Here is a 23,619-nt window from a genome sequence, read left to right on the forward strand (position 1 = left end):
GTCTGGCACACCCCATCGGTCTAACACCCCCTCTTTCCTTTTGGCGGGGAATATTAAAAACACATTCCAGGCATAACACAAGATCATCCTAGATTACCTAACAAAAAACTAACAAAAAATCTTGCAGAGAGAGACTCCCTACCGTGCATAAGAATGAGGTTTCAACCCCCACCACTTCAACAAACAAAACATCAAATAAATGGAAGAAAACACCGTTTGGGTTTGAATTAGGAGATGTGTATTTCAGTCAGTGAAACCTAGGCACAGAGAGACAGGAGACACTGCTCCATCATTGCAGACTGGACAACAACCACCACAAATAAGGTCATCTACTGCAAAGCTCTGTGCAAAGGGCTGAGTGTCTTCCTCCCCTTAACCCCTGATGGCTTTGAGGGTACTCAAGGGAACCCCTAGTCCCCTCTGCCTGCATGGTCTGGGTGGACATCTTTCCAAGGCTGGACAAGGTGACCCAGCCTCTAGCCCCAGGTTGGAGAGGGCAGGTGTGCCCGTTCAGCATTCAAGGAAGTGGGTTACCTGGGAAATGCCAGTGCCAGGGTACCAGGCTGTCCCCAGAGGTGACCCTTCAGGACGTGTAGCTGTCTGAGGGCCTGCGTGTGGCTGTGGCGGTGCAGGAAGCCTTGGGGCCCCACCAGCCGCAGCTCCCTCTCCATGTGCTCCAGCTGAAGGTAGAGACACCGCCTGAAGATGCTGTCCTTCCAAAGGCTGCGCACCGCCAGCTTGGGCTTCGGGTGCCACGTGTTCTCTGTGAGTCAAAGGGGAAAGTGACCAGGTGGTGACAAGGGACAAGGAACCAGCTGTTAGCTTTTCATCAGGGACAGTTTGAAAATGTGCTTACTTATAAAGAGGAGAGCACACTTTCCTGCAACTCTGCTTCTAACCCAGTGACTAACCATTGTCTGGCCATTCCCCTCTGGAGTCTTAGTTTTTAAAAATGATATCTATTACCTGTTATCTCTGTCTCGCTGCTGCTATTTCTGTTTCAGTCTCTGACTCTGTGTGTGTGTGTGTGTGTGAGTGAGACAGAGAGAGAGAGAGAGAGAGAGAGAGAGAGAGAGAGAGAGAGAGAGAGAGAGAGTGTCTGTCTGCCTGTCTCTGACTCCGTGTGTCTGTCTGTGTGTCTGTCTGTGTGTGTGTGTTCATGAGTGGTGTCACAGTACTCGTGAGGATAACTTTCAGGACTAAGTTCTCTCCTCCACCATGTGGGTCTTAGAGAGTGAACTCAGGTCGTCAGGCTTGGTAGCAAGCCTCTTTACCCACTGATCCATCTTGCTGGCTGTCCATCTAGACTCTTTTGTTGTTGTTGTTTTGTTTTGTGTGTTTCTCTCAAGACAGGGTTTCTCTGTATAGTCCTGGCTTCCTGAAACTCACTTTGTAGACCAGGCTGGCCTTGAACTCAGAAATCCACCTGCCTCTGCCTCCCCAGTGCTGGGACCAAAGGCGTGCGCCACCACTGCCCAGCCATCTAGACTCTTTAAAGCCAACCCTAGACATGCAAATCTTTCTACGTGGTTAGACTTGAATTTAAGTCCAGTCTTGCAGAGTGCCCAAGATGGGGTAAGTCCTTGTCTTCTGTTTTTACTTTAAAACAATTATGTTTACCCACATGTCTGTGTGACTCGGCCTGTCTGTGTGCAGGTGCCAGACCCCAGTGAACTAGAGTTACAAACAGTTGTAAGCTGCCTTGTTGGTGCTGGGAATTGAACCTGGGGCTTTTATAAGAATAGTCAGTGTTCTTAACCACTGAGCCATCTCTCTAATCCCCTTTTCACATCTTAAAAACAATTACTTTATTACTTTTTGTCACATGTACGGGTGCATGTTTGCCACATGTGTATGAGCGCTACAGAGGCCAGAAGAGGGCATTGGATCCCTTGGAACTAGTGTGACATGGCTGCTGGGGACAGGATTTGGGTCCTCTGCAGGAACAGCAGGCCCTTCTAACATGAGCCACCTTGCTAGCCCTCTTCTCACTTTTTCTTCTTGTTTGAAAATACGAAACCTTCCAAGTGAGCCAGGTGTATGGAGCTGGCACACCTGCAATAACAAGTTCAGGGCCAGCCTGGTCTATGTAGTGAGACCTGTCTCATGAAACAAAAGCCATTTCAGATAACCGGAAGGGAAGGCAAAAAGCTGAAGAAGCACATGGCCTCCGCACACGGGTTTACTGTTTGCAATGCCCAGGCTGGCCTGGGACTCAGCACCCATGGCATCAGCCTCTTGAGTTCTGGGATTACAGGCTTGTACCGCGTCGATCTACTTGGCAGCAAACCTTAAAGCTCACACCATTTCATTAAGTACATTAGTGTGTTTCTGCCAGAGATGAAGGCTTCAAAGGGCTGCACCCTTAACTTCAAAATAAAAATATATAAAGAAGCCGGGCATGGTGGCGCACGCCTTTAAACCCAGCACTCGGGAGGCAGAGGCAGGCGAATTTCTGAGTTCGAGGCCAGCCTGGTCTACAAAGTGAGTTCCAGGACAGCCAGGGCTACACAGAGAAACCCTGTCTCAAAAAAACCAAATATATATATATAAAGAAAAAAGCGGCACTAGCATTATGAATGTTTAAGGTTCTTAACAATAATCTTGTCAAATATCCAACCAACAGTCATTTCCCCTGATTATATTAGGAGCTGATTTCTTCCTCTTCCTTCTCCTCTTTTTAAAGATGTTTAAACATTTATTATTTATTCAATGTGTATGCATGTATGTGTGCGTGTGTGCACCATGGCACACATCTGAAAGTCAGAGCATAACTCGTGGGAGTCGGTTCTCTTCCTCCAGGGATCAGATGCAAGCTGCCAGGTGGGGCGGGGTGGGGGAGGGGAGTGCTTCCTTCCTCCTTTCTCTTCCTCCTTCCTCCTTTCCCTCTTCTTCATAGGATTTTGCCTTGCAGGCCAGCTTCAAACCGGTAATCCTCTTGCTTCAGCCCCCCCCCCCCGACTGCTGAGATTACGGGGGTGTACAGCAATGTCTGACACCCACATAGCAGGTGGGTATGGAAAATCTGAGGACAGCTTGTGAGCGCTCTTCCTCTGACCGGGCGCTGGCTGGCTTTGAACTCAGGTAGTTGGGCATGGAGGTCAGCATCTTTACCCACCCATCACTGTTCTACTACGGTTGGCTTGTTGACATTTCAGATTCTCCATATTTCTTCTCAGGGCTGGAGATGGAACCTAGAGATTATCCACATACTCTATCTCTATACCCAGCCCCCACTCAAATGTGTTCTTGTGGATGTTACTTTGTTTTTGAGACAGTGATTTATGGATCCCGGGCTGGCCTCGAGCTTTCAGTGTTGCCAAAAATGACCTTGCCCTCCTTTCCAATCCTCCTGAGTACTAAGTAGCGCTCATACACATGTGGCAAACATGCACCCGTACATGTGACAAAAAGTAATAAAGTAATTGTTTTTAAGATGTGAAAAGGGGATTAGAGAGATGGCTCAGTGGTTAAGAACACTGACTATTCTTATAAAAGCCCCAGGTTCAATTCCCAGCACCAACAAGGCAGCTTACAACTGTTTGTAACTCTAGTTCACTGGGGTCTGGCACCTGCACACAGACAGGCCGAGTCACACAGACATGTGGGTAAACATAATTGTTTTAAAGTAAAAACAGAAGACAAGGACTTACCCCATCTTGGCTACTTCTTCCTCCTGAGGCTGGCTACCAAGGTCCAGCTATCAAAGTATTGAAGTCTAGCAATCAAAAACCCCCCATTTGGCTCACTTAATTAACATGTTCAATTAAAATTAAATAACTCATCCTAAAAACGGGGTTTCCCCCTTTTCCTTTCTAAACCATCTGGCTATGGGCCACATGGGTCTGTCTCCTCTCTATCCAGAGCAGCCCTTTGTCCGTCCAAGACAAATACCCCTCCCCAATCCCCCTTGCCTCTTTTCTCCCCGCTCCTTTGCTCCCTTCCCCGTCTCCCCCATCCTCTATCTCCTGTCTCTGTCCCTTATCCCTGCCCTCTGTCCCTCTGGGGCAAATAAATCTCCTTTGTGCTGAGAACTTGGTCTTGGGGGTCCTGAGCCAGATACTCCTTTGGCACAGACCTGGGAAGGACTTACCTTTCGGTGTCACAGACCCACGTGTGGAGATGAAAGGGTCCTCTCTTCCTTTGGCTTCCTCCCAGAACCCCTGTCCCTCTGTGCTCTCCGGACAGACGATGTCCTCCATTAAAGTGAGGAGGTAGTTAATGTCCATCGGGTTCATAGAGTCCCAGCCCGAGGCTGGGGGTGGCACCTTCAGGGCTTTAAACAGTGAGCTGATGAGATTCTGTATACCCTGCAAGAAAGCCCAGTGAGGCAAGGGAAACGTGAGCCACAGGCAGGGCGCACGGCGACACAGAGGCCAAGAGCACACATAGGCCCTGAGCCGTGTGCTCAGTGTTTCAACTATAGCTTCGCCCCCTACCCCAGGCACGATCCGCAACCACTGAAATCCCTCTCGTAGGGCTAAATGGACTCCTTCCGGCATCCCAGGCTGCGTTACTCAAGCCACCGCATGCAGCAAGGGTCCCATACAAGATTATCAAGCACACGAGTGCAGGGAGATGTGTCTCTTTTAGGGGCTTCTAGCCTGGGGGGGGGGGGGGCGGTCTACAGTCCTTAGAACCACACTGCTGCCATCTTCAGTGCTTCTGGGAATGCTCACAAAGGAGCCTACCAACTGGCCCGTTGAATGGTTACCCTTCCCTAGAAGCAGCGGGACAGGAAGGGTCTTGAGGTCCTCAACCAACCTCGTGCAATTCTGGCACAGCTGCATAAGGTCTGGTGTGTGTGTGTGTGTGTGTGTGTGTGTGTGTGTGTGTGTGTAGGATATTGGGGAGGAAGGAGAGGAGGGGGCTCCATCTACACAGCCATAAAGAAACCATTGTCACTACTGTGCTTTAAGGTCACGCATGCTCCTGTCTGTGACCCTTCTCCATTGCTCCATTAGGAAGCCCCAGTAAACTCACTGGTTTCTCTGGGTGAACTTGGTGGATTCATTCTTTGGGTTATCCTCGGAGCCTAAGAGGAGCGTGGATATTGTTTGTGTCTCCTGCCATGGAAAGAACTTTACCAACAGAATTTCCAGTGAGGGTGGGATGTTTTGCACACAATAGGTACTCAGAAAGCGTGCATATGCGTCCTATCGGTCTGCATATGTGTGTATACGTGTATCATGTTGTCTGCATGTTTTCAGCTGGTGAATCTTGGCAACCGAGACTGTCAGGTAACTCACGCCCCACGCCCCAGCCTGCATCCCATCCCTGCCAGGTTAGAGCATCCCTCCATCCCTACACAAGCGGAGGCTGAGAACATGCCTTGGTCACCGTTTCAGGTGTCAGAAGTCCCTCCTCCATGGGCTGCGCTGAGGGAGTCGGGTTAGAGGGTCCCTGTTTTTGTCTCCCATCCTTCTCCATCGGGAGACGAGGTCGGGTGTTCCGGAAGATCTGGACAATCAGGAGGTTGATGGGGAACATAAGGATGGAGCTCTCCAACCCTATCATCACCTCCTGCCAAGTGAACTCAATTTTGCCTAAAGAGGAAAAGGAGGGAAGGAGACGTCAGATGGAGACAGATGCCCAGATTCTCCTCTTCCCTCTCAGCAGAAGGCAGCTCCACCGTGAAGGACCAACCAAGCACAACTCCTGGGAGGTCAGCCATGAGCCTTTAGATGCCCACCCTGCCCCTAAGAGGCCCTTAGCTTACTCTGAGCTATGAGCTAAGCTAGACTGTCCGTGCTAACATGGCAGAGTACCATAAGCCTGGGCCGTGTGGCTCAGTTTCTCTCTGCAGGGCTGGAGGCTAAGGTCAGCTGGGAGGGTACACGGACAAACACATCTTTGCCCCAGTGAAGACTAAGTCAGGGCACTGAGGAGGCGGCTTGGTCTGTAAAGTGTTTGCCATGCAAGCTTGGGGACCTGTAACCCCATGGTCCCAAGTACTGCTGTAAAATGTCAGGTGGGGTGGCACCTGCTTATAATCCCAGTTCTAAGAGGAGGGACAGGCAGATCACTGAGACATTTTGGCCAGCCCAGCTGGTGAGTTTAAGTCTTCAAAAGTGAGGTGACTGACTCCCGAGGAGCAACTCCCAAGGCCGAACCCTGGTTTCTGTATGCATGTGCACACGTGTGTATGCACATATGCACACAGAACACAAAGACTGAGTCAAGTTAGGCATGGTGGCACACACCTCTAATGGCTAGTTATACCTGGTCCACAGAGACCTTGTCTCAGAATATCAGATTAGTCACAAACAAAGCTAAAAAATCTCCTTTCGATCACAGAGGCCTTGCTGGGGTGGTAAGACTGGTGCCCACCAGTCCCAGTCATCGGAAGCAATCCTAAGATTTACCCAGATCCATCTTCTGCTCGGCTGGGTCCTTAGGGACACCCCAGAACATGATGCTGGTCAGCATGGTGCAGAGAAGCATCGAGAAGCAACAGGACACCCTCTGCACACGTGTGAAGCTGCTCCGACTGGCGTTGCAGAAGACTGAGTACCAGATGTGTCCGTCCTGGAAGCCCGTGGAGGTTTTAGTGAAAAACAGGTGACTGTGCACGGACCAGGAGGGAGAGGTGGAGAGACAACATTTAGAGAGGGAAACAAATCTTCAGAGGGGGCTGGTCTCTTAGAAACAACCCAGAGCGGGCCACGCCTTTAACCCTAGCACTTTGGAAGGCAGAGAAAGATGGAGCTCTGTGCCCTCAAACCCAGCCTGGCCTATAGAGCTAGTTCCAGGACAGCCAGAGCTGATATACAGAGAAACCCTGCCTTGAGAAAAACAAACAAACAAAATTCAGTAACAACCCGGGATTCACATGTAAGGTTTAGCATGTTTGAGGACCAGCAAGATGGTTCAGTAGGTAGAGGTCCTTACTATAAACTACATTTAAAAAAAAAAAAAAGAAAGAAAAAACCTAGATTAGGTGACCTGTAACCCAGGGGACTCCTAAAGCAACATGGGAGGTGCAGACAAGAGATGCTCTTAGGGAAGCAGCAGACCCCCCCCCCCACGCCTTATTAGCACCAGGATACTGCAAGCCCCGCCTAGCCATGTGACCCTTGACCTGCGTTGCCAGGACAACGACCTTCTATCCCACAATCCACTTGGCTCAGTTCCCGCCCTCACTGGTGTGACGTCATTTTCTGTATGAGAAGAAGCCAACCCCTCCTCTCTCTCTCTCTTCTCTTCTCTACCCTTCTACCTGCTTCGCTGCCTCCCCCATTCCCGCATAATAAACCTCTCCCACGTGGAACACCTTGGCCTGGTCTGCTGCCTGGTTTATCCGCCCAAAATATAAAATGCCTTAGAAAGGAGGTCAAGCTGGAGAGATAGCCCAGTGACTAAGTACCAGATGTGTCTGTCTGCAATAAATGTATCATGGTCACCCTTTGGGGAGAGTATGTTTAGTGGCTAAGAGCACCCACTGTGAGCTGCTTAAGAGTGGCTAAGAGCACCCATCACATGCTGTTTGTTTAAGAGGACCTAAGTTCGAGTCCCGGCACCCACATGACGGCAGCTAACAGCTGTTTGTCAGTCCACTTCCAAGAGGTTTGACCCCTTTCCTGGCTCCCACAGACACTACGTGGACATGGTGCACAGATACACATAAAGGCAAAACACGCGTGCACATAAAATCTTAAAAAAAAAAAAAAACTGGAAGGGGAGAACCAATTCTCAAGAAGTTGCCCTCTGACCTCTACAGAAATGCCACATCACAGACAAGCACATACACACACCAGATACATTTAGGAAGACTTGCAGATTGTGATTTTACTTTTGACATGGCCCCTGTAGCACAGGCGGGTCTTACAGTCCCTCTTGGAGAATGAGTAACCATGCACTCCTGACCCTCCAGCTTCCAGTCTCTGAGTGCTGGAACTGCAGGCACTTGCCGTCACACCCAGCGACCCCAGGATTCAGGCAAGCACTCTAGGAACTGAGCAACATCCACATCACGTGTGAAAAGAGAACCGCCTTGGAGTCCTTGCCGGCCTTCCCTTGGCCCTGTGACCTCAGGCGGGTGGTGTCATTCCTTGCCTTTAAGATAACGACAACAAACATCCCTGGATGTTTGGAAGGATTTAGAGCCATAGTTGTGACTGACTTGAGACAGGGTCTCTGATGTAGCTCAGGCTGGCCTCGAACTCACCGACACTGGTCTGTGCCACTGCGTCAGCAAAATCGCCGCCTCTGTGAAGCACTGAGGCAGCGCTAACATGGAGGTAAGTGGTCAGTGTGTGTGGTACCTTTGCTGCAATTTGAATTTGATAAGATAGCTATAATATTATCAGTTTAAGACCCATCACCCCTGACCCCATGGAGCAGATCTCTAATTTATCACTTTCGAAGGCCCCACTGGGAGGGTATGTCACCAGACCAGCAGATCTGCCCACTGAAGCGATCTGGGTCCACCCACACCAATCAGCAGTCAGGGAAAGGCACCACAGGCTCGCCCACAGGCCAGTCAGTTGAGGGCATTTTCTCAATGGAGGTTCTTTCCTTCCAAATGATTCTAGGTTGTGTCACATCGACACAAAACTAACCATCTCACCATTCAAACTACCATGGCCGCTAACAGAGAAACTATCCTGCGACATTCATCAGGACACATGGAGGAGTAATGCCTTCTCCTTACTCCCCGAAAAACACTTCCAACTCTTAGGCTGCAAATCCTGCTAGAGCCCCCATTCCAACAGGACATTTGGACCAGCAGTGTCACATACTCAAAGAGATCCAGGCCACTGGTTGAAATGCGCTTTCATTAGCGTGCCTGGGCTCTGAGGCTATTTCTCTAAGATTAAAGAAGACAGTGAGTTATATTTGCCGAAAAAGACAGAAAGAAAGTACCTAAACTGCTTCCTGTCCCGCTCTGTGGCCACAGGAAACACCTTATCCAGGACACAGTCTCCAACATCGACAGACAGCCACGAGTTGCAGAGGAAATACCATTTCCGGTCCACCACAGAGTCATGGACGAGCACCCGGCTCACATACCTGGAGAAGGGAGATACAACTCTGAGGATAAGAAGTGGGGGTAGGACTCCCTGGGACATCACAGAGGTAAGACCTTCAGAAAAGGAACCCCCAAACGGGCACACGTGGAAAAGTGCATGCAGGTTCTTCACTTGGTGTATGGATGACATTTGGCCTCCTGTAGGGAGGCCATCCAACAGAAAGAGCCAGCTTAGCTTTGAAGGCAGCTGCTTGTTCTCAGAGATGCAGCCGGGTGCCAGGAGACACATTTGAAAAATATGAACCCCTATTGGGTACACCTAGCCATAAGCAAAAGAAGCCGGGTGACAAGTGTGCCCCAGAAAACTTCTCCCAAGCCTCAGAAGGTGGACCATTGTTTGACACCTCCCTCTGCCTGTCCCAGCCTGGCCTCCCTCTCCACTTGCAGATGCGAGGGCTCCTTCAGGAGACACCCGCCATGCTCACTTGCCTCTCAGAGCCTGCTTCCTGCTTCCTGCTTCCTGTGCTGTGTCAAAGACAGCAGGAAGTCTGGTGGCTCATACCCCTGACCCCAGCTCTCATAGGCTGAGACAAGAGACTGCCGGAAGTTCAAGACTAGCCTAGGCTACAGAGTGAGAACATCTTGTCAAAACAGCTAAAACCTAAGCAGTGAATGGTCTGTCTGTCTGTCTGTCTGTCTGTCTCTTTCTCTTTATCTCTTTCTCTCTGACTTTTGGTTTTTGAGACAGGTCTTCTCTCAAATTGTCTGTCAAGACAAGGATGACCTTGAACTTCAACCTCCTGCCTCGCAAGTGCTGGGAGTATGGGTATACACTACCCAGTGTATTATTATTATTATTATTATTATTATTATTATTATTATTATTATTATTATTATTTTCTGAAATAGAGTCTCTCTATGTAGTCCGGGCTATCCTAGAACTCACTACGTAGACCTTGAACTCACAGAGGTCCACCTGCCTCTGCCTCCCAAGTGTTGAGATTAAAGGCGTGTCCTACCACACCTGGCATGCCCAGCATTTTTGTCATAAAGTCTCATGCTCTAGCCCAGGCTACTACAGTGCTCACTATATACCCCAGGCTATCCCAGAACATGTTTTATTAAGGCTCTGCATGCTGATACCTGGTCATACTGACACCATTTGTCTGATTCACCCGTTTTGATCTCAGGAAGAATGGATAGGGCCTTGCTCTGAATGTGTAGCTGTGTGTGATCTTGGACAAGTCTTGAGTTGGCACTAAAGAAAGCCTAGGGGCAGGCCCAGTGCTGGACACCAGGGCTGGACTTCAGCCTGCCTCCCTTCTTGTCTGGTTTCTGTGGACCATGAGCCAGGGGTCTCTCTGACCCTGCTCATTGCACTTGTACCACTCGGAGCTATTCTATGTGTTTGTGGAGGTGTGAGGCATTGACTCAGGCATTGAGGCCAGACTGGGCGCTAAAGGTCCTAGTCTCCCAGCTCACCATGATGGCCGGTCCCCAGAGTTGTCATGCCACAGCCTGAGGCTCTGCAGTTCTCCCAGGGGGAACAGAGTGGAAAGCAGGAAGACATCAACCCCTCCTCGCTCAAAAACCGCAGCACCAGGGTCCGACAGGTGATGGGGCTCACTCTCTCCATCCGAGCCATACAGCGTGAGCGTCACCTAGAATTGAGACACCAGAAGCCGGGACTGTAGCTCAGTAGGTGCAGCCTTTGCCCAGCCTTCAGAAGTGCTGTGCTTGATCCCAGCACTGCACAAAACTAGGCATGCAGACACAAGCACATACATGCACACTCACACACATACACATACTCATATACATTTATACTTACTCTCACACACTCATACACATACATCCATACACACAGTCACACACACTCATATTCACTCACATACACTTCCAAATACACACTCGTACACTCACACATACACACACTCACACTCACATCTACATCCGCACTCACACATGACATAAACATTCTTACACACATTCATACACCCCCACTCACTCATTCACACATATACCTTTACACACACATGCTCACTCACACACACACACAAGAATATCCTTTCCCCTAAAATACAAAATGGAAGGAGGGCACCAGCAACATAAAACCATGGAGCCAAATACACTCCACAATGACAGCCACCTCTGCACCGCGACAGACACACCCACCAACCACAGGTTACCTTTGAAGACGTGGCTGCTCCTCGCCGGTGTCCCGTGTAGACTGTCACCAGGTAGTGATACTGGGCAAAGGGATCATTATCCTCCAGGACTACGACTTTCACCTGAACAGAAGGACAGAGTCAGTGGGACCCCACTCAGTGAGCTCACCCAGCCGCTAAGAACAAGTCAGTTGCCCATGACAACGGACATACAAAAGCAAAACTGTGTCCATTACACTCTGATCCAGCGAGAACCATCCTTTATGAAATCAGGGCTTCAAGAAAAAAATACCAGCGAAGGCAAGGAAACATCAAGCGCTTCCATTAATTATGAAGTGTGAACTGTGGAGTGAAGTTGGAAATGGGCCGGTCATTAAACTGAGAGTGTTCAGTGTTAGGTACGGTGAGCCAACTGGTTATACAATCAGATTTATCCCCCCTAGGGAAGTTCAGAAGAAATGAGATGTTCGGATGTTTTAGCAAAAGCGTCAAGTGTCCCTGACTTAGCTGGGAGCTGTGGTGACCTCTGGGTCACGCTGCCCTGCTCTGCTCTCCCTCCCAGGACAGTTTTACATCAGCTTCTGAGGAACAGCTTTCAAGGATGTAGAGTCATCTCTGTCACAGGCATACTCTCTGGGGGCAGCTGAGAGTCAATGACCCAACCGTGAGGCATCTGGGTCTGGGACCTGCGCATCTCAACCCAGCTCGGTCAGATCTCCTCGAGGAATGGTGAGCTGTCACTGCTGCACGAGCGTGCTGCCAGCTCCCCAGGGGCTCACCCTAAAAGTTCCTTTTAGAGAACACCTGCAGCCTTAACTCCATTTTAGAGCCTGACTTCTAGGAGCCAACCTGTGGCAGTTAAGATGTATTATATACATCATATGTATTATATATATTAGTGTGTTTCTTTTTTTGGAGACAAGATCTCACTATGTACGCTTGACTGACTAGCCTAGAGTTCTCTATATAGACCAGTCTGGCCTTGAACTCATAAGAAATCTACACACCTCAGCCTCCTGAAATTATTGTGTGTATGTACATATACATATATATACACACACACATATGCATATGCATACCTTTACGTATACGTATACATATACATAGTGTGTGTGTATGGCACTGTACACATGGCCACAATATCCAAAGAGGCCAGAATAGTGCACAGATCCCCTGGAATTGGGGTTACACGTGGTTGTGAGCTGCCTGATGTGGATTCTAGGAATGAACCTCGAGCTTGGTCCCTGTGCAACATCAGCATGTGATATTTTAGTTATGTGTTTTGTAGGTTTGTGTGTTTTGTCTGCATGTGTGTAGATATGTGCATGCATGTGAATCCCCTGGAACTGGAGTTACTGGACCTAAGGATGGTTGTGAGGCACTGTGTGGGTGCTCAGAACTGAATCCATGTGCTCTGCAAGAGCAACAAGTGCTCTTAATCACGGAACCACCTCTCAAGCTCCAGTTTTATGGTTTTGTCTTTGTTGTTAATTTTCTTAGACAAGGTCTCGTTATGTTCCTCTGGCTGGCCTAAAACATACTGTGTAGGGCTGGAGAGATGGCTCAGTGGTTAAGAGCACTGACTGCTCTTCCAGAGGTCCAGAGTTCAATTCCCAAGCAACCACATGGTGGCTCACAACCATCTGTAGTGGGATCTGATGCCCTCTTCTGGTGCATCTGAAGACAGCAACAGTGCACTCATATACATTAAATAAATAAATAATTTTTTAAAAAAAATACTGCGAAGACCAAATTGCCTTCAACTCAGAGCTCCTCCTGCCTCTATCTCCAAGTACTGGGACAGAAGCCTTGCTCCACTCTACCAGTGCCAACCCGAGACATTTAGATATCAAAGTTCAGTCCCGTGGAGGAAGCAAAGACAGCAGTGTGAATGCTGAGTAACACCTTGTGACATTTAATTCTGTGATGTCATCCCTAGTGATGGGGAGGGAGGAGGGAGGCAGTGATTGGGCAGCCTCAAGCTCTGCCACACTGGGCCCTCACAGTCCCCTAGGCATTCCCTCAGAGATTGTGAACATGAATCGGGTGGTGCCTGCATGCAGTGAGTATTTAGCTAATGACTGGTAGCACAAATCTCCTAGATAAGATAATCTGCTGAAAGGGGATGATCTGTAAATGCATAGGCTGAGGGGCCAACTCTCCGGAGATGACCCCAGGGTTTAAAGCCTAGACTACCACAGTTGGCCTCTCCACAGACCCCTGGCCTCTGGCCTCTACAGCCCCTGAACCTCCCCTTCCCAGGAACCCAACGCCTCACCTTGGCCTGATCCTGTATGTCCTTTCTCCTGGCCCAGATCACCACCAGCACATAGAGCATGCAGAGGCAGCCCACTGTTATAACCACCACGGGGTTGTCCTCAAAAGTAGCAAAGAGCTCGGCAGTCTGGCGGACGTTGATGGCATTGGGCATCACCAGGAATGTGCTTCCAAAGAAGGTGAGGTGGTTGCAAAGGCAGTGTGTCTGGGAGGTGGTGGTTCGTGGGCCCACCTGCAAATCCCAAAGAGACCGTGTTTGGGAAATGTGTCTTCTTCAGCCCAATGAAGAAAAACGATAAACACCACCTCAGTGTGGGCGCCACACAGTCAGTCTTTCAGATCCATGGATTTAGCCAATCTCTGGTCAACATTATATCTTTTTTAGGGCTGGGGATGTAACTGGGTTGGTAGAGAGCTTGCCTAGAATGCATGAAGCCAGGGGTTGAATCAATATCACATAAACCGCGTGTGGTGGCGCTCACCTGTAATCCCAGAATCAGAAGGTAGGAGGACCAGGTGTTCAAGGTCATCCATCCCCTGCTATTTATTCAAGGCTAACCCGAGCTACCCGAGCTTCACGAGACTCTGGCTGACTGACTATCTAGGCCAGAGGCATCCAACTCCCCCCCCACCCCCAGGAGCTGGAGTCACAAGTGTTTGTGAGCTGCTGGTGTGCGTGGTGGGGACTCGGCTTCTCCGTGAAAGCAGCGAGGATCGGACCAAGTCCAGAGTCCCTGAACCCAAATGGATGCATAAGGTGGGCCTGCTAACCTGCTGGTAATTCCAGCCTCAGGATGGGGAGGCAGGAACCCTAGAGAAAGCTGAGTACGGAGCCTAGCCGTGTCAACCAGCTGTGGGTGTTGAGACACCCGCCTCATCCAATGAGGTGGAAAATGGAGGATTAATCCTGGCATCAGCTTCTGGCCTAAATACACATGGGCGCACACATGTGTGCACCCACATTCAAACAAGCACATGCACACACAACAAAAAATGAAAATTCATTTTCAAGAACATTATTTATTTTCATCTTGCTAGGGATCAAACCCTAACCTTACCAACAATGTTTCTCTCTCTCTCTCTCTCTCTCTCTCTCCCTCCCTCCCTCCTTCCTTCCCCCCCTCTCATTTTTTATTTCTTGTTTGATCTGCTTGCCAGGCGCTGGGATGAAAGGTGCGCACGACCACACTGGACTTCTGACACAGGGTCTCTCATTGGCCTGGAGTTCACCATCGAGGCCAAACAATTTGGTCAGGGAGCCCTAGGGAGCCGCTGCATGACTCTCCCTCTCCACGAGTGATGCCTGGCACTGTCACAGGTAACCCAGGACCTGCGCTTACAAAGCAGGCACTTTCCAGCTGGACCATGGCTCCAACCCCAGGGGGCATATTTTAAATAGCATCACAGACATCTGGAAGCTCACTTCTGTACTCAGAACCTTAGGTTTGGCTGAGTGAATTCCGTGCCTTCTCCCCGCCACCACCCTGATCTTCCATCTTCTAGACAGTGTTGCCTTTTACAACACAGTGATTCCCTTTGACAGGTGGAGCCTGCTCTGCAAACTTAGGCATTGTGTAAAGTGGCTTGCATCCCTGCACCCCACTCAGCTTGGCCCCATTTTAGGATGGTAAGGGTCAGAGAGGTGGGGCTACTTGTCCAAATTCATCCAGCAAGTATGAACTAAACTCAAATCCATTTGATGGCAGACCGAGTCCTTGGGTACAGGAGCATCCCATGTTAGCCATCCATATAAGGTAGTTTTGGGGAGTGGGTGCTCTGGGAGGCCATTGTCCTGAGATGCAAAGGCTGGTGCCTGGAGCATGGGCACTGTCTATCTCTTAGGACCATCGATCGCCATTCCACTCCTTGGACCTTGATGAAAATTTGATTACAATAAGACCATTCTGAACCTCAACATTTGGAAAGCTGTGTTGTCATGGTGATGACTTGGCCACAGTCAGACCTGGCCCTGAGGCACAGGTCCTCTGTATGAGGTGTGTGGGATTTAGAGGCAGATCCATCCTCTTTTCTGATCCATTGTCTCATTGCCTGTGAAATGGGGACAGCAGCTCTCCTGGGGCTATCTGAAGCGCTGATGAGCTAATGCTGGTAAAGGTGAACTTGGGACACAGCTGAGGTCGGTTTCTGAAAAGTGACACCCTGGCCTGTCATGCCCTACACACACACACACACACACACACACACACACACACACACACGATGCCCTCTGAATCATGCCTATTCATACTTGTGATCCTGCACTTCTGGCTCCTGAGATGGGCTCAGGTAAGAGGTTGGGGACCACACCACCAAGCAGGGTGAAGCGGGGAGCATGTACCAGAGTCTATAGCAGGAAATCTGACCTAGTCAGGGCTGTGAAGTTTTCTCAAGGAAACCAGGCTTAGCTGAGGGGAAAGAGGCCATTCTGAGCACAGGAATGGCGTATGCAGAGCTCCTTAGAGAAGGCAGAGACGTCGTGCCAGAGGCTCCAGAGGGGACACTACAAGGGTAAACACCCCCACCAAGCCTCCCCAGCTTATTCTTCACACCCTTACCTGGCACCCAGAGTCGTCCCAGGTCTCTTGGGTTTCATCCCAGAAGACACAATGTGCCAGGAAGGTGGTAATGCCAACTGTGAGGTTCCTGCCAGAGCTAGACTCCAGATCAGCCTCGGGAACCACCCTCAGATAGTAGACTCCTTCTCCGAAGGGCAGGTCCTCTGGGTGCAGGATCCAGATGGAAGGATCACCTGCAGGGAATAAGGCTCTGGCCTCACTGGAACTAGGGGAGACCCAGGTGATGTGGCAGGGGTAGAGACCTCGAGGCAGCTCCATCGTCCCAGGAGTACCCTTGCTCACTATGCAGGGGCAGTCAGGACATGAAGGGCTCGTGTCCTTATTGGCTATTTGGTATCAGACTGGTTATTGAAGATCTATGTTCTTTTTTGTTTGTTTTGTAGTTTTGAAGCAGAATCTTATGTAGACCAGACTGGCCTCAAACTCGCTACGTAGCCAAGGTTGGGTCTACTGGTCCTTCTGGTCCTCCTGCCTTAGCCTCCCAAGGGCTGGGATGGCTCTGCACCTGGTTAGACCCTCTCTACTCATATCTGTAATGTAGAGATCTCTACAGCTGGCCTTGGAAAGTTATTAATGGGCTCATCTGCATCTCCATTGCATGTAATAAATGTTTACCTAATGGGGGCAAATAACACCATGAAATTCATGAAGGCTGCTGCAAAAGGTGGGCAGTTTGTTCTTTGCTTTTTCATTTAATAATTGTGAGTGTGTGTGTATGTCTGTGTTGTGTATGTCTGTGTTTGCATGTGTGGTGTGTGTGCATGTGTGTGTATGTGGTGTGTTTGTTTGTGTGTTGTGTGTGTGTTATGTGTGCATGTGTGTGTATGTGGTGTGTGTGCATGTATGTGAGCGTGTACACACACGTGTGCATATGCGGCGACCAAAGGCTGATACTGGGTGTCGTCTTCAATGCTTCTCCACCTTATTTCATGCTTTAAAAAGATTTATTCTTATTATTCTTAATTATGTACAGTCAGTGAGGGGTATGTGAATGTAGGTGTGGGTGGGTGCCCACAGAGGCCAGAGGCACGGATCCTCTGTTAGCTGGAGTTACAAAGGAGAATTGTGAGCCGACCAGCATGAATGATGGGAACTGAACCAGACTTCTCTGCCAGTCCAGTATGTACTCTTAACTGTTGAGCCATCTTTCCAGATCATTTATTATTATTATTATTATTATTATTATTATTATTATTATTATTATTTGGTTGGTTGGTTGGTTAGTTGGTTTTCTGTTTTTCATTTTTGAGACAAGTTCTTTCACCAAAACCTGCAACCTCACAGATTCAGCTAGGCTGGCTGCCAGTGAACCCCAGAATCCTCCTGTCTCTGCTCCTTCCCCATCCTGGATTGGGATCACAGGCATAGGCTTTTTTATGTGGTTCCTGAGGGTGGCACTCTGGTCCTTCTACTTCAGTGACTGAGCCATCTCCCCAGCCTTGTCCTCTGGTTTTCCTTTGACACCTTAGTTTGAAGCTGGACACATCCCGGAAACCGCTCAAGCAAACGGCCCAGGAAGCTGAGTACCTGCGGCCGCCACAGGAGGCAGGTGTGTTTGGGCATCATAGCTGGTCTCATTGGGATGGTAGCCATAGCCCAGGCTGAGTGTGAGTGGGACCTCAGGTCCCCAGTGAAGCTGAATCCCCAGAGTTGTGTCCCTGGCCGTCACATTCACTAACAGAGCTTCCCGGGTGGCCAGGCTCAGCATCTTCGGCTCGATGTGTGCTGAAATCCGGGGCAACAGGATCTGTTTTCAGAAACAAGGAGTTCCAGCCAGGCAGCGGGCAGGTAGGCAGGGGAAGTGATGTATGTTCAAAGCCCTGCCGCGTCGCTGTGGAAGGACTGATATGGGCAGGAAGACCTCTGCCTTGAAGGCAGTGAGGTGTCTTTCCATCCTCCCGTTTCTACAGGCCACCTGTGGTCCTGGGTCTCTGGTCCATTCCTCCCCTCACCCCAACCTCTCCCTGTGTCATCAACAGCAGTCAATATCTCCCCTTAACCCTTCACCCCACCTGCTTCTCTCCACTGGGCCCCTGGATAATCTAGACTCAACAGCCGATCTCCAGGTCCTTAACTGCACCTTCCTGCCAAGTCCCTGGTGGCACATTCACAAGTGCCATGGGCAACAATGGAGACGTCCCCGCGAACTATTGATCAGTCATTGAGGGGAAACCACAGACAACTAGAGAAAGAGTCAGTAAGCTCCTAAAAGAATCTTAAGTGTTGGAGCCTCCCAGACCTTTGCAGCCACTGTTCTACACCACCTGGGTGATTTCCTGCCAGGCTGGTACCTTGTTTACGCCTGCCACTGCCCTGCTGAACAATAGCCTCAGGGCAGACACCGCTTCCTGCTGATAAGCCTCTAGATGCTCCAGAGACAGCAATTCCTGAAGACCGCCTACCTGCCTGCTCCTGTACTGCAGGCCCCAAGATTGGGGCTGGGGGAGGGGTTTTCCCCATGCCTTAAAAACTCGGTACTTCATTAAACATTGGGCTTTGATCAGGATTTCTTGTCAAGGCCTGGTTATTTCTCCCGCTGTCTCTTTCATTCCCCAGCTCGCCTTCCAGGATGAACCCGGTTCGAGTGTGACTGCGGGCAGAAACTCACAGGCAAAAACACACACTTAAGTGTCCATTGCACCATGAAATGTAAGCATTCTTGCTTGACTTCAAGGAAAACCTAACAGTGTTTGGAGGCGCATCACCAACCTTTGAAACAAACATTTGGTTTGTGTGATGATTAGAATTCCGCCCAACAGAGTTATATCCTCAGGAGAACTTGTCACATACCAAAGATGTGTGAATAGCCATATATGCATGGTTTAAAGCTGAATACAGTGTTTCCTAGTGTAAGGGACACACTAAGTGGTTTCTCTCTCTTTAACCGTGGTTCTCAAAACGGGCCCATCTGCTCCCAAACCAAGCTGGAGAGGCCAAGTGCCACCCAACTGCTGCTAACAGCGCAGCGCCTACCTCAATATTCTGCGACAGGTTCTTCACTGGGATGGGATGGCCACTGGAGCTGGTCAGACGAAGTCCACCAACAGTCCCGCTGACATGAAAGTGGCTTCGGGAAGGGAAGGGGCTCTGTGAGAAACTCATCATCTGAAAGCCAAGAACAAGAAGCACTGATGAGCGGCAGGGGTGAGCAGGCTCCTGTGTGAACAGTGACACCCTCAGGCTGGTGACTGGCCCTTGTTCTATGGGGTGGATGCAGGGCCCTGCCTTTAACTGATGGTTCTTTACAGAGATGTAGTCTGCAAAGGCCATCTCCAGGACTCAGCAAGCCTTTCTTCCCCCAAAGTTGATATAATCATATCTCAACACCTTCAGTTCTATGTCCGCGGACTCAACTAAATGTGGACTGAAATATTTGAAAAAGATGCATCTGTACTAATGGGTTCTGAATTTTTCTTCTCTTGCCATTCTCCTAAATAACACATTATCATTAACTACTTACTTAGCTTTTACATTGTATCAAAACTGATACGAGCAACCAGGTCTTGATTTAAAGTCTCTGCAGGCAGAGGTGTAGGCTGGCTGAGCATGGTAGTGCCTTTAACCACAGCCCTCAGAAGGCGGAAGTAGGCAGATCTCTGTGAGTTCAAGTCCAGCTTGGTTTGCACAGTGAATTCTGGACCAGCCAAGACTACATAGCGAGTCCTTCCCTCCTTTCCCATCCCCTCTCTGCGTTTATAGGTCTGTGTGTGCATAGGTATATGTGTTTGTATATGTATGTGTATATATGAATATGTGAAGCTGTACATAGGTTCTGTGTGACTGCTATACCACATTCTTTAAAGGACTGAGCAGCCACAGATTTGAAACTCAGGTTCACAGGCATCCTAAAACTAATCCCCTAGATACCAGAGGTAGTAAGATGTGTCCAAGAAAAAGATGTTGGTCTATTTTCACTAGCATTCAGGCAAATCAGATATGCCTTAATCTGGAATGGAAGGGGCCCTGGTCTTTTTATGTCTTAGTCATGGACAGAAACCTGAAGAGCTACACTATCAACTCATGAAGCCGAGGCTGCTGGGGGCACGTGCAACCTGCTGGAAATAGAACAGACTTGGGTGTCCAGAGCTGTGGGGTCTGAGTCCCCCTGTGCTCCTGGCTATGGCTCTGGTGAGATACCGAACCTCGGCCGTAATGGATGGGGCCGTAGCATCATCAGTGAGCAAATACAAGGGCCAGCGCTTCGCACATGATAAGGCTGTCTCCACGGATGCATTGCCGGGTTACCCTTATGTCCACAGGCTCCTGGCTGTCCTCCATAGGGCAGAGGAAGGTGGCGGCAGGCAGGGTGAAGGTCGCAGAGTCAGCGGCAGCAGTGTGCACCGAAGAGCCTCGCCAACTCCGTGGCTGTATTCTGACCACAGGGTGAGAATAGGAAGAAAAGATGTTGGTGTTGGAGGAAGAACCCCCATTGTGCACTTGGAGGAGGAGGGGGGGGGTCCCACTTCACTGTCAGGGGTTCCACTGTATTTGTGTTTAGCAGTTTCTGTGTTTCAAACAGAAGCAGCATCCGAAGCTGCTAGTGTCCAGGTGTGTATCAGAGGTCCATGAACAAGCTCATACCAGAGATGCTCAGAAGTGACTCTCAACCTCTGGGGTGCCTGGCAAATCACTTCTCCAAGTTTCTTTCCCCCTACCTGCCTTGACCTTTGATACCATGGGCTTCCAGCCCCGCATTTTCTGGCCTTTGTCCTTGTCCCATCTGATGAGACCAGGGACCTGTTTTCAGAGCCGAATATTGCTGATAGAGTCTGCCCCTGGGACCCAAGAGAGCCACCATGGTCCAAAGAGTCAAGGACCAGGCTTAGAGGGGGAGACTCCATCCTGCCTACAGGGCAGGGAGTGCCATGAAGCAGGTGTGTGTGTGTGTGTGTGTTTCCTCTAGGCTGGAAATGATCTTCACCATCTCATATCAGAGTAGCAGTGTTCAGCCAAGGCCCCTAAGACTGGGCCCATTAACATTCTACTCTGGAAGGACAAGAGAGCTCACAGGGCTTGTGGGGACAGGGAACACACAGGCTCCTCCCACCCCCTAGGATATATAAGCAGGCAATAATTGTTGACACGTGCTGATCTTTTCTTTGGTTGTGTATCCACCCACCCATAAGTTGCGTATACTCCTGTAACTAACATCAATAAGTACCAAGTTAGATAGACTTGAGTGAAGCTATTTCTATTTTCTGTTGCTTTTCCTCTATATATGGATGAGTTAAAATAGCCACCAGGCTACCCACAGTGGCTCATGGGTTTATAAAACCCAGCCCCGAGGCAGGGGAAAAGTGGTCACTGTAATTCTGAGACCAGCCGGGTCTACATAAATAATCTCAGGTCAGCCAAGGCTATGCAGCAAGACTGGCTCTCAGCAAATACATACATAACTACACTAGAGTGACTTCCCTGGAAAACACACACAACAGAAAGTAGCTTGAAGCTGACACAAACCTTCCTGGGAGAGCTCAATCGAGTGTGTCTGGGATTTCCACAGGCTCTCTACAATAATGGGCCAGCCAGGGCACAGTGAGGATTGTGTGTGAGGAGGTGGTCCCCCTCATTAGCCCCCTTAACTGCACAGCTCAGGTGATTCTAACACTGCCCTTATCCCTCCATAGCTCCCCTGCTGTCCCATACAAACACCCGCCATGGTGGAAAGACTCCATTACACCCACGCACCAGGCTCAGATCCCAGAACTTCTCTATCCCTGAGACTGGCCTCTGGGCCATGCCCTGGGTAGCTTGGGGGTGTGGGTAAGGGCATCAACTTTCTTGGGCATGCATGTCAGAGCTCAGTACCTGTCTGTGTACACAGAGATGGAGGGGGCGACCAGGACGGCTGGAAGGTCTCCTGGCAATGTCCCCAGCAGGAGGGTGCTCTGCAAATGGTCTACAACCCGAAGCAGCTGGGCCACAATGTGAGCCTGGAAAGGAAGCAGGACATGACTATGGACTGTCATCATAGTCCCCTTTGCTGCTGTCTCCAGGTTAGTTAGTGTGGGACTCTTAGCAGGGACTGGGAGGTGCTAGACAAAGATAGCCCTACAGGTCGTAGGCAAAGCAGGCATCTACAGGAGGTGACTTAGGAAAGTCACATATTGGTGAGAGGAACCAGGGTGCTCAGAGAACCTGGCTTCAGGATCCATATGAAGAGCCATTGTCCTGTGTGACCCTTTGCTGTGTGACTGTGATGTGGGTTCATAAGCATGGCCTAGGTCTTGCTCCAGCAGAGATAAGAGCCATAGGCAAGGCTCAGCACCCTGCCCCATCCTAACCCCCACATCAGACACATCTGGGACCAGTTAGCTGGTTCACTGGGTAAGATGCTTGCAACTAAAGCTGACAGTCCAAGTTCCATCCCAGGGACTCATGTGCACACACGGAATTGTGGACATTCCATCCCGCATGTGCATGTGTAGTTGTGAAGTGTGTGTATGTATGCATGTGCAAGGATGAACATGGGAGTCTGTTTAGTATCTGAATGTGTGGACACATGTAAGACATCTTTGCATGTGTCTGTCCTTCAGGGTGTGGTAGTTGTTCTTTTGGGTAGAAAAAGTAGCCTATTTGGCTTTATGACTTCGCCATGATGCTACCCCCCGAGAGGCAGTACTCTCAAGGCCCTCCAGTGACTCTTGAGGTCACACCTGTACCTCATTTCTTGCTTTGGGTGGTTGTCCTAAAGACATTCTGTGTTTTGGTTACAGGAATCAGGACATTGCCCAAACTTGCCAAGTGGTTCATATAACCTGTCCAGAGGACAGCTGGTGGGATGAGGCACAGTGCTTTCAGGTATAGATGAGGAAAGGAGGCGTTGGGTAGCTTGGCTCCCAAGAGACAGGAGGGATTCACTAAGTGCAGGGTCCCTGTTCTGTGTGCTGTGTGCTATTCACACTTGCTTTCTAGAGCCTTCCTCCCAGCCTCCAAGAAGCACTGTAGCCTCTGTGCCTATTCCCTCATCTGTAGGTTGGCAAGAAGGAGCCACCTAGCAACATTAGCATGGGCCAGGCATGCAGCATGCACGAGGCCTGGGCACCCACCTGGCTGCTGTTAGCCTCCATAGGCTCTTCTGATCCGTGGCTGAGGGAAGCTTCCAGAACACTCCCCACAGCTTCAAACACGGCCCTGGTGGCTTCCTGGCGTCTCTGATCCTCAGGACGAACCTTGGTACTGGCTGCCAGCAGGGCTTTAGTGACACGCTGCAGAGCCTGGCTGGCTTCCCACTGGGATCACCCAAAGAAGGAAAATCAAGGTAAACCCCTCCCTGCTAAGGATGGGTCATTCAGAGGGTAAGGAGTATACTGGAAAGGTGCTCTGGGAGGGCCCAAGCCAGGACAGAGCTAGATCAGCACATGGCACAAGCAGCCTGACTTAAACCTGGCTTCTTTCTCCTTACTAGCATTGAAGTTCTTTTGGGAGAGTAGCTTGGTTTGCCTCTGAATCTTTCCCATAGTACTTTACACAATGTCCCACACACAACAGACGTTTGGTAATATTTACTGACTAGGGGGATGCGGTATGAATGCAAGGAGAATGGACGGAGGCTGGATGGACGGAGACCAGATGGAGGATAGATATAAGCATATCAGGTGGACAATAGATGGATTGAGGATCCATG

The 23,619-nt window shown here is 49.8% G+C and overlaps 1 protein-coding gene across 1 annotated transcript in view; it reads right to left on the reverse strand.

Annotated features, from left to right (window-relative positions):
- The window catches only part of Pkd1l2 (polycystin 1 like 2), an 83,913-nt gene that overhangs the window by 26,955 nt on the left and 33,339 nt on the right, over positions 1-23,619 (reverse strand). Inside the window, exons 18-31 of the mRNA XM_021220230.1 lie at positions 23,042-23,224; positions 21,801-21,925; positions 20,238-20,364; positions 18,966-19,097; positions 17,520-17,739; positions 15,972-16,165; positions 13,418-13,648; positions 11,161-11,262; positions 10,454-10,632; positions 8,866-9,012; positions 6,366-6,565; positions 5,341-5,546; positions 4,094-4,310; positions 535-763 (exon numbers count right to left, since the gene is read on the reverse strand). Coding sequence (XP_021075889.1) covers positions 535-763; positions 4,094-4,310; positions 5,341-5,546; positions 6,366-6,565; positions 8,866-9,012; positions 10,454-10,632; positions 11,161-11,262; positions 13,418-13,648; positions 15,972-16,165; positions 17,520-17,739; positions 18,966-19,097; positions 20,238-20,364; positions 21,801-21,925; positions 23,042-23,224 — 2,492 coding nt within the window. The remainder of the gene's footprint in view (positions 1-534; positions 764-4,093; positions 4,311-5,340; positions 5,547-6,365; positions 6,566-8,865; positions 9,013-10,453; positions 10,633-11,160; positions 11,263-13,417; positions 13,649-15,971; positions 16,166-17,519; positions 17,740-18,965; positions 19,098-20,237; positions 20,365-21,800; positions 21,926-23,041; positions 23,225-23,619) is intronic.

The sequence above is a fragment of the Mus pahari genome, chromosome 20, assembly GCF_900095145.1.
Source record: "Mus pahari chromosome 20, PAHARI_EIJ_v1.1, whole genome shotgun sequence".
Lineage (NCBI taxonomy): Eukaryota > Metazoa > Chordata > Mammalia > Rodentia > Muridae > Mus > Mus pahari.